Source organism: Triplophysa rosa, linkage group LG22 (genome assembly GCF_024868665.1).
Source record: "Triplophysa rosa linkage group LG22, Trosa_1v2, whole genome shotgun sequence".
Classification (NCBI taxonomy): Eukaryota; Metazoa; Chordata; class Actinopteri; order Cypriniformes; family Nemacheilidae; genus Triplophysa; species Triplophysa rosa.
Genome location: NC_079911.1, coordinates 5,571,815 through 5,583,204, shown reverse-complemented (window position 1 = coordinate 5,583,204; position 11,390 = coordinate 5,571,815). Strand labels below are relative to the sequence as shown.

At 38.1% G+C, this 11,390-nt stretch overlaps 1 protein-coding gene across 1 annotated transcript; it reads left to right on the top strand.

Annotated features, from left to right (window-relative positions):
- Positions 1–2,548: 2,548 nt before the first annotated feature.
- si:ch211-243g18.2 (uncharacterized protein LOC559906 homolog) lies at positions 2,549–11,379 on the top strand. Its single transcript, XM_057321374.1, has 8 exons — positions 2,549–2,944; positions 4,089–4,171; positions 4,251–4,407; positions 6,097–6,261; positions 7,795–7,920; positions 8,877–9,094; positions 9,205–9,233; positions 10,882–11,379. The coding sequence occupies exons 1-8, from the start codon at positions 2,552–2,554 to the stop codon at positions 10,995–10,997; spliced, it is 1,287 nt and encodes a 428-aa protein (XP_057177357.1). The 5' UTR covers positions 2,549–2,551; the 3' UTR covers positions 10,998–11,379.
- The last annotated feature ends 11 nt before the right edge of the window (positions 11,380–11,390 follow it).

Below are 11,390 nucleotides of genomic sequence, written 5' to 3'. Positions count from 1 at the left end.
AAAGAACATTACATTGCAATAGTAGGCTACTATATACATACTTCACATACAGCACGCCTGTACATCTATGCATATATGTTAAGTATTGTTGTATTGTTAATATTTAATATTTTTGGTTATGATCATTCTCCTACATTTTTAAGTGAGTCCATGTGAGATTCTGAACAACATCTGTCATTGCCGTTTACAGAGATCATGTCATCTAGTCTGTCCGTACGGAGCTTGTCTCTGGGTCGGCAGCCCTCTTTCTCCAGCATGTCTCTGAGGGACAGCGGACGCGCTCGTTCCAAAGCTGCCGTCTCATTTGCTGCCGCCAAGCCCCTGTCCCGCTCCTCCTCTCTTCCGCTAGCGCCTCAGAATGGAGTTTACCAAGTGGCTTGCACATCTGCCACAAATACGTCTAGATGATGTACAACGTCTTCCAGACAAATTTTCGCTAACGACAAGATCAAAGCTAGAGAAAGGATACAAATTCTTCGTTGAACCGTACCTGTTCGATTATGAAGGTAAGTGTTTTGTTTTCTTTTTGTGTTAGCGAAGGTGCTAGGATAAGTACTTGAATACGTGTTCTGTCAGTTTTTTTTCTCACTGTTGTTAAATTCCAGCGCGACGGCAAAACGGAAGTTCTTCTTCTTCTTCTTCTTCTTCTTTGTTGCAAGACGGATGTTATGATACACTGCTTTGCAAAAAGGCGGAAGTTAAGTGACGTCATTGTGAAAAGGGCGTATTCAATCCTCTGCCGCCTTCTGAAATCTCAGAGTACAGATCTGAACATATTCCAAAGTTACTATTACATTTAAATGTTGCATTTGTACTCTTAGTCCACTAATTCATTTAGTCCAAACTACATTAAGAGATTTTAGACAGAAGGAGAAGAAAAGCCTACTCAATGTGACACAAAAACATGCTCAAACACACTATTGATACAAGACAACCATTGATTTATCCTGACAAATGCAATACACCACTGTAATTCTCGCAGACTACAGGAAGTGCATTGCATGTGTCAGGATAAATCAATGGTAGGCAGTGTATTACATAACATGTCAAGTGCACTAGCTCTATGTGAGTCTACTACAGTATGTGTGTCACTGGGACAGGCGATTTTGCTGTGCTGTTAACCTCACACAAGCTTATCGGGTCATTGGATCATTTATACACGCAGACTGACGTTTGTCTACACACATCTGTCAAACACATATATAACCGTCCAACTTCAGATTACAGATTAAAATACTTAAAACCTCTTTTTGATTTGAAAGGGTCATTACAGATAAAAAAATCTCGAATACAATGTAAGATGCCTTGAATACATTTTTCCCAAATTAATACATATAAAGGTAATAAATAGTATTGCTTCTTTCAGAGCTCATTGTTCAGTGAAAGTCAGAACAGATTATTTTGCTTGAAATGCAGAGAAAGCAGAAAAAATGCTTAAAATATTTTGGTTTTAGCGTTCTATGTAGTTACGTGTATTAGGCAAAGTTCAAATGAGAGGTTTTAACAGACCAAAAGAGAGAAATGTGAGAATTCACAGAGCCCACAGACAAAGCTTGAGTTTCACGACCCACAACTCCAGGCTTTAACCATACATAGCAACATTCTTCTGCTAGTCTGTGGTCTCTCGTGTTATTTTTGTGTAACAACACTACAAGACTTTCATTTCAATTCATCCTTCAAGAATTCTTCTCCAGCGGGACTCGTTGACACAGACACGCTTTAATGTGCTCACACACGCTTAAATACACACTTATTGCTCAACTCAAAGGCTTGAGGAGAACTAGAGATTTCTTCTCAATCAGTGCCTCCAGAAATCCTCATGTGACGTTTTGGACAGAAAAGCTGCGGACTGTGAAAAAGAGGTTGAGAAATACGGGTCAGAGGGAGGAACTGTTTTGGGGGAGGTCAAATTTATGAGGCATCAATCAATTAAAGTCAATTGCTGAGGGTCCAAACCAAGTATTGTTAAAATGACAACCCACTAACAGAGATGGAGCAGAGCGAGGTCACAAGCTATGCCAAGCATTGTTACAGTCTGGTAGACACCTGGGAGTTGCCCATGTGTGCAGACCAGACACCAATACACGAAGAAAACCTTTGGCGCACAAGTGTATTAAAATCTACTGTAACTAAACCTGTCAAAAATATAAAAAGGACTTATTTCAAATAAATAAATAAATATTATGAGTAAAATATATACACACAGTATACATATACAGTCATGTGCGCATGTGAGTGTGTGTATTTTACATTAATATATACAGGTATATATATATATATATATATACATACATATACTGTATACACACACACACACACACACACACACACACGCAAATACTGTATGTATATTGTAAAAGAACATTACATTGCAATAGTAGGCTACTATATACATACTTCACATACAGCACGCCTGTACATCTATGCATATATGTTAAGTATTGTTGTATTGTTAATATTTAATATTTTTGGTTATGATCATTCTCCTACATTTTTAAGTGAGTCCATGTGAGATTCTGAACAACATCTGTCATTGCCGTTTACAGAGATCATGTCATCTAGTCTGTCCGTACGGAGCTTGTCTCTGGGTCGGCAGCCCTCTTTCTCCAGCATGTCTCTGAGGGACAGCGGACGCGCTCGTTCCAAAGCTGCCGTCTCATTTGCTGCCGCCAAGCCCCTGTCCCGCTCCTCCTCTCTGAGCATGACAGATCTAAACGGCCTGAGCAGCATGTCTCTCAATGGTCTCCACGGTAACAGCACCAACGAGAAAGAAGCCATGCAGAGCCTCAACAGCCGTCTGGCCAACTACCTGGACAAGGTCCGATCCCTGGAGAAATCCAACGCTGACCTGGAGCTGAAGATCAAGCAGCTGATGCTGGAGCGTGTACCCAAAGGGCACGACATCGAATCCATGTTGGCCCAAGCACACGCCCTAGAGCAGGAAGTATGTGCCTAAAGTCGTTCTTTTTAAAAATCCAGAAACTAAATGTTTTAAATTATTATTCAGTTGGTGTAAATTCAGATCACGCACTACACATCACACTTACTGATAAACCAAACAATAAATATGTGCTATATTATCAATGGCATACCATAACACAGCGTAATGCCCTCAAACTTTGTTCATAGACAATATATTGAATATTACATAATATTGAGATGTGCTGCCAATATAAAAATTACAAAATATTGTGAATAATGTTGAAATTTTAATAAGATTCACCCAATAGGTCATTTCACTTTTAACATATCACATGTAGCACAAATGTAACTCATCATTTCAAAATGATATTTTTTTTATCGTGTTTTTCCACGAAACATTTTGAATGCTGTCTCCGAATCACGCTTTTTTCATATTAGGGACAAAAACACCTTTTTTATTTATTCTAGAGCAAAAGCTTATATTCAGAAGTGTATAGAGCAATGTTTCTCAACTGGGGGGCTGAGGCCTACTAAGGGCCTACAAGGGGGCCTCAAGACGTACATATTTAAAACAACCTAAATAAGCATAAAAATTACCTAGACAATTAAAAATCAAGATATTTCTTAATGTTCGTTTATTTCTAAACAAAAACACATATGTCTCAGCCCTAGTGGCTCATGGTATGTACAGTACAGTAAGTACGTATGATGTGAAAGTCGGCACAGCAATGTGATCATTAGCCCCACAAGTACTTGTTAAATAATAACCTCCCCCTTGGTTATTTTTTAACAAAAAAGGGAAAGTAATGTCTAAAAAATACAGTCTGGTCATCCATGTAATAGTCATCCATGCTGGTCCAAGTCGGTTTATCCTGTACTGCTCATGTCTGGTCTTTCGGTGAGTCTGCTGGAGTAATTTTTAACAGACAGCTTTAGTCTATTCACTGGTCAATTGTCAACTTTTCCTGTCACCGCTGTGCCAATTGAGTAAAGCAACATAATCCCAGTTTGCCCCATGGGTACTGTCTTTGTTAGTGTGCCAGGCATAATTATGTCATTAAAAATGAACTACACTCTCACTGTGATTATTTGATTTGTGGTTAATGAAATAATGAAAGAAATGTACTGTGTACTTCATCAGTTACTTCATCTCCTGCATATTGCAGGTAAGGAAGAAAACTCTGGAGAACGCTCGCATCATGCTGGAGATTGACAACGCCAAGCTGGCTGCAGATGATTTCAGAATCAAGTGAGTCTGACTTCCCAAAAAACATTTGAAAACATTGAGGGTCTACAGGAGGCATAGACTGTGTGGTTTTGCACCCTAGATGGGAGACAGAGAGTGCCATGTGTCAGTCGGTGGAGCGGGACTGCGTGGCTCTGAAGAAAGCCAAGTCGGATCATGACCAGATCATCGCCACGCTCCGTGGTGACCTGGACAGCCTGAAAGAGGAACTCTACTTCCTGAAGAAAAACCATGAGGAGGTCAGAGCTCCGTGCCTTCAAGACACAATACATAATGCTGTACCTTCCATTGACACACGATTACCTCATTCCAGCATTCCTTGAGTTCACAAGGTTGGGAAAATATACATGTACAGTAAGGATAGAATTTCAGTAATATGTGAGCCAGTCCAAAGTTCAGTGGCTTTTAAATTCCCTACCATTTGTGAGAGAACGCACATTTGTATCAGACAAACGCAGGTTCTCTTTTTATACATGCGCACAGAGGATTGAACAGTGTGGATGTGTGATTGGCCTGTAAAGCCCTTGAAGAGCCATGACCTTCCTTGTCTTTGATAGACAAGGGCTACGCTCTGATCCGCTCGTAACTCAATCCCTGCGGCTCTTTTGTGAAATGCAATCTAAGATGTGCGGCACAGTTACAGTTTTGGCACAGAATCAAACTTTTGTTGATTGTCATTTTTAGGTCAGGAAGGAACTCTAAACAAATACGAAAATGCAGACGTGCATGTTTGGCCAACATATTGCGCTACACTGTTCCACAAACTTGACATGCGTTCTGGTGTCACTGTCGTGGACTCGTGGTAACAAACCTCCAAAGAGGCGATTGAGTTACCCTTCAATTGCCAGTGCCAAATATTAATCAGAAGCGTTGTTATTCTGGTATCTAACAATACATATGTTGATATTTGTAAAAGGGATAGTTCACTCAAAAAAGAAAATTCATCAGAAAAATCATTTTCTCACCCTCGTGTCATTTGAGGGTCTCAATGGGTTTTGTGTCCATACAGTCAATGGGGGCCAATGTTGTTTGGTTACCCACTTTCTTCAATTGAAAAATGATATTCTTTTGTGTTCTGCAGAAGAAATAAAAAGTAATACTGGTTTGGAATGACATTTTCACAAGAATTTTCATTTTTGGTTGAACTTAGCATGCTTTGCTAGATTGTCTTTGAACTGCTTTTGGGCTAAAAAGTAATAGTAGTCCTGAAACAGAAAACCCATAGAAGTAGATAATGGAGTTTTGATATATTTTAGTATACAACTGTTTACGAAATGATGCTCTTGACTTACACCATTTGTGGCAGCACTAAGAATACATCATGCAACAGTTGCAATGCAATGCGACAAGGTGTTCAATTGTATCTAGAAGCGATTGCATTTACATAATAAATTGCACCTAGAACATATTCAAAGCATCAAATGTCTCTCGACATGCCACAAAATATTATTCTGACTCAGAGGTGACTGCAGCATTCATTTTTCAAGTAAGATAAGAAAAAGTCTACGTTCATACTTAGGCACGCATACTATGGTTATATTGGGAAAGTAGGGTGCGGTCCAGCGATTGTATAATATATCCAGATATATCAGGAGTGTTTGTTTGTATGAGTGGTACATTGCAGGAGTGCTTTCGTGAGCAACCTGAGATCAACGCTATGAAATATTCATTGAGAAGCACTTAATAATGAAGGAACTTCCACCTGCCTTGTGCCACCACGTGGTGTCAGATTCCCAACATTCACTCCATACGACCTGAAAACCTCACACACAAACCACACCTGTTGTTCAAACACACAAAACACGCACACTTAACTTACTCAAACATGCTATCTCATTATCTCATTAAACAGACTAGCAGGTTTTGTTCGTTTCACAGCAAAGTTGGCTTACAAATTGTACAACATCAGTGTCTTTCTGTCACTACAGGAAATAGACAGTCTGAGGGCTCGGATCTCTCAGGAGGAAGTCAATGTAGAAGTGGATGTCGCTCACGGGCCAGAGCTGGGCACAGTTTTGTCTGAGCTCAGGTCTCAGTATGAGGGAATTGTTCATAAGAACAAGGAGGAGGCTGAAAACTGGTATCGTAAGAAGGTCGGTTTCGGCTGGGGCACAGAACCAGTACCATGACAATACATTGCTTACATTTCTCTTGCAAATTAAAGCACCAAGGTATTGCCATGTTTTTTGGATGTTATCATGGTAGTGCATTTATTTTTTTGGACATTAACTGAAAACGATATATTTAGATGTAACCTCAAAGCACTTCAAAATTACAAATGTATTGCCATATCAAATTTACGGAGCCGTGGAAGGGACAAATAAAAATAGAAACTATCAAGAGCGCACGATAAACTTTCGCATGCCTTCTGATTTTTTCTTTTTCCCAATGTCCCTTCCATGGCTCCGTACAAATTGGACATGGGACCATGATGGGTTTATGGGCATGTACTGTAATACCATAGTATTTTCTTGTAATACCACAGTATTTTCATATAAATGGTATTTATATGATAGCTACTTATGGCACTACCGTGTTTTTTTGGACCATGCTACCCAAGTGTTTTTTCTGAGCGAAACTATGTTATTCTATATGCAATGACAATATCATGCTACAATCTTTAAAAAAGGTGCTTCAAAAGGTTCTTTGATTCTATAGAAGAACCTTTTGGTTATTTGTGGCGAAAAAGGGTTCTTCAGATTAAAGTGAGAAAGAGATGGTTCTTTAAAAAATCTTTTAAGCACCTTTATTTTTAAGAGTGTAGTCGTTGCAGTACTTTGTAGTACCATGTAAAAAATAAATGTTTTGCTGTGGTACACAGTGTATCGAATGCCATCCCTGCTATCAGGGATTGTTCTCAGAATTTAAAAAAGTTCTCTAAGTTGTAAAAAAGTTCTTGAAGTAACGTTAAAAGAGCATTTCATCAACATTATGTCATTGGTAAATGCTCTAAAAACGCTCTATAAACGGTATAAACCGAAAGTGGAACATTCATTAAATCACATTTTCATAATTTAATGAAAATGTTAGCAAAACAGTCTTAATACATATTTTTGTTAGCTGGGATAGCATAACTACTGTGCCATGGTACTACCAGAATCTTTTTATGTCGTTTTTGTCGTTTTTTATGTTGTCTTCTTAAAGGGATAGTCCACCCAAAGATGAAAATTCTCTCATTATTTATTCACCCTCAAGTTGTTCCAAACCTTTATAAATTTATTTTTTTGTGCTGAACACAAAGAAAGATATTTGTAGTAATGTCAGTAACCAAACAGATCTTATCCCCCTTTACCGTCACAGTAAAGAAAATAAATACTATGGGAGTCAATGGGGGGATGAGATCTGTTTGGTTACTGACATTCTTCCTTATATCTTTCTTTGTGTTCAGCAAAACAACGAAATTTATACAGATTTGGAACAATCTGAGGGTAAGTAAATGATGACAGAATTTTCATTTTTGGGTAAACTATTCCTTTAAGATGTTTTACAAGAATTAGTGTTTCATTGAACGCACACAGCTGTACAGGGTGTACTGCATTATGCTTTCTTCTGTTGTGTGATAGTCTTTCATGCAGGTCACTTTAGTAACCCATCCACTTAATGCATGTGTGTCTGTTTGTGTATAGCTGGAAATGGTGCAGACGCAGGTGCGAGAGAGCAACGAAGCCCTGAGAGGAGCTCAAAGCGAGCTCACTGAGAGACAACGCTTTATGCAGACCCTGGAAGTGGAATTGGAGAGCCTGCACAAACAGGTCAGTACCAGGCGAGGGAACCTTTTAAAGACCATTGCTGTTGCCTGAACTTTAAGAGCTGGCCAATGCTGATAGAGTTACAGCATAACACAGCAATGTAAAACCCTGCCCTTTACATCTTGGTTATTCAAACGACCCGGGGCATAAGTGCTCCATCTCATGCCTTTACTTACTTCCATTATGTCAAATGTTAGTGGACAGATAGGCATTGTTTGTTTTTAAATAAGAGTTCATTGTCTGAATAATGGCATCTGAAAGGGGTCAGTACCAAACTAGAAGCGGTGCGCGTAAAAAAATATATACCTGCTTTAGTTATGATTTAGGATGATAAAATTTAAATAAAATAATAATAAAATAAAATAATAAAATGAAAATAAAATAATAATAATAAAGCTAAAAATAAAACCTCTTGCTCTTAAAGGGATAGTTCACCCAAAAACAAAAATTCTGTCATACATTTACTCATTTCAAACCTGTATGACTTTCTTTCTTCCGCAGAACACAAATGAACATATTTTAAGGAATGTTGTTGACCAGAACCCATTCACTTGCATTGAATTTGTGTCCATGCAATAGAAGTGAATGGGTACTGTTTGGTTACCAACTTTCCTCAGAATATCTTCTTTTGTGTTCTGCGGGATAAAGAAAGTCATTTGGGTTTTAGAGGAACCTAGTTTATATCGACCCACAGTTCAATCTTATCAGTTACCGGTGGTTGGCAATTTAAACAATTACGTGTAAAGTCAATACGATAGACTTACTGACATGGAATAGCTACAATTTTACACACATGCACATACCCACATTTACATATATTTAGGGACGTAACACTGTACAACATGCAACAATTCCTCCTAAACACCTGCAGGGAAATGGTTTGACCAGACTGAAACTATCAGCACCAAAGTTCAATGTCGATGCACACATGCTAACCGCTCTCCAAACCTCTTCCGCAGGTGGCGGCACTGGAGGGTAACCTGGGTGAGACTGGGCAAAAATACAGCATGGAGATGGAGCGACTGCAGGCAACCCTGGCCCAGCTGGAGGACAATCTGTCTCAGCTGCGTCTGGACATGCAGCGCAACAAAACGGACTACGAGCAGCTCCTGCGCATCAAGCAGAACCTGGAGATGGAAATCGCAACCTACAGGAGACTGCTGGAGGGAGAGGAGGCGTGAGTGCCAGGATACTTATATTTGTGTGCGAGATCTGTATGAGACGTAAATGAAATCACTGTGGCCAAATAAGTGTTTTAAAATGACGACATGTTATTTGTTTCTGTAGAGTTAAAGAGAAGCCTCCACCCCCCAAGAGTGAGTACTTCACTGTTGCAATGTCTCTTTCATTAAAGAATTAAAGAATTAAATTTGCACAAAGTAATATTAATATTCTGCAAGTAGATACATACAACTCAAAACACGGAGCTGTGGTTCAAGTAAATAAGAAATAATAGCACCCATCCTAGTCCACTGTCCTCTTATAATTGCAACCGGGTGCAATACTCGTTTCGGCATATATTCCTAATTTAAATAACAGGAAGAACTTCATTTTAATATCAAAGTCTTTGTGAACTTCATTTGACTGAGTAATCCATGATAAGATCAGTTAGTTCAGTAATTTCATTGCACGAATGGCTTTCCAATTTTACTGATATCTCATACCCCTGCTGAAAAAAAACTATATAAAGCCAATAGAAACCATCACAGAAGTTTAAGGGTTTCTATTAAAATACCATTACGAACCATTCTCCTTTTCCATTTAAACCATTACAAATTCCTTTTTGTAGTGTGTTTGGGGCATTATTCCAATAGGACTTCTATTATGATTTAAAGGGTTCTTGTGTGACAGATATCATCTAACCAATAGAATCCATCCCATACCAGTAGACACCATTATAGTTTGCAATACAATAAGGACTATAAGCATTAAATCCATTACATTTTCTATTGTGTTTTGGGCAGGATTCTGTTGTTGTTTTTCCAGCAGGTTTAACAGCACTGGAATTTTTCATTTGTGTCTGTTTGCAAGATTAAATTCAAATACTGGAGAAATAATCTAAAATACTCCAAAAATGATGGATAGCGTTCCATATTTATAGTGTGAATTAGTTTGATGACTGTGACCATTGTTGAGTCATATTTATTGTTTAATTATTCTATATTTATTATTCATAATAAGTAGATGAACTGTTGTCAGTTATATAAAGTAATTTTACTCAATTTTATAAGTAATTAATATTGAGAAATATTATAAGTGTAGTTCACATTACGAGCTCCTGGTTAGTAAAAAACTATTCACAAATTTTACACCAATGTCTTATACATATTTCTTTTATGTTATTATATTCAGTGTTACCTGGTGCACTTTTCAATATTTTGTAAAATAATAGGTAAAAACCATTCTTAACAAAGATCCATTTTGGGGTTGTGTGTTGCCATTGCGCCATTGAAATCTCTTTGGTTAACTTTTGGTTATAATTTTATACCAACACAAAAGTAAATGCAGCATATATTTTTAGTTTAATTGTTATATTAGTAGGATGATAAATAAAAAAAGTTAACAAAATAAAACGAAACGAAACGGAAGACAATAAAATATGGGTATTAAATAACAATAATAATTAACAAAAAAATAAAACAAATCAACCTTGATAATCGTCTAGTTGTTTTAGATGACTTTTGCCCCATCGTGACACATCCCAGCTTGATAACAGTATTTGATAAACCTTCATGCCGAGAGCAGACTGTTTTCTGGAATGTTTTACCGTCCTGAGAGTAAATTTGCCCTCTCACCTGCGCTCCAAACCATCTGCAACCAAAGACTAATGACATATTAAACACTGCCAAATACAGTTACCTCCCATAACACATCGTCCATAGCAACACAGCGCTTACAGCACAGTGCATGAGAGCGTGGTGTGTCCGATTGAAAGGAATCTAATCTCTCTCTCTCTTTCTGCAGAGGAGCCTGACGTCCGTACCCGTAAGATAGTAAAGGTGGTAACGCAAACCATGATCAATGGTAAAGTGGTGGATGAATCCAGCGAAGTCGAACAGATTGAAGAGTCAAAGAAGTAAAAAGAACAAGACCGTCTGTGTGATTTCCTATAAAAGCCTCTATTGTCCATTTAGGAGCCACATTACCCTGGGCCCCCAGAGGCTCCTGAATAACACAGACTTTTGTTTCACTCCCAGTCTTTCAAGGAGATCGACTTTCATTTCTCAAACAACAAAGAGCTGAAGTTACCAGGGCAAACCATCAGATTTAGAGCTGACACTGAAGAGGAAACAAATGTTCTTGTTATTTTAGTGACATGATGAAAACTTTAGAACTCTATATTTATTTCTGGATGTTGAATGTAGGGTAAGGCAGAATTAATTTACTTTCGAATACTTATGAGTTAATTTGAGTTTTTGACATTTTATCTGTCAGTCTTTAACTGTAACGCAATAAACTGTTACATGCAAACT

Bases quoted from the DNA above. Each gene is read 5' to 3' on its own strand.
- si:ch211-243g18.2 (XM_057321374.1), top strand. From the start codon at position 2,552: ATGTCATCTAGTCTGTCCGTACGGAGCTTGTCTCTGGGTCGGCAGCCC. The intron at 4,408-6,096 runs GTCAGAGCTCCG...CTGTCACTACAG, and splicing joins TGAAGAAAAACCATGAGGAG to GAAATAGACAGTCTGAGGGC. The intron at 9,234-10,881 runs GTGAGTACTTCA...CTCTTTCTGCAG, and splicing joins GAAGCCTCCACCCCCCAAGA to AGGAGCCTGACGTCCGTACC.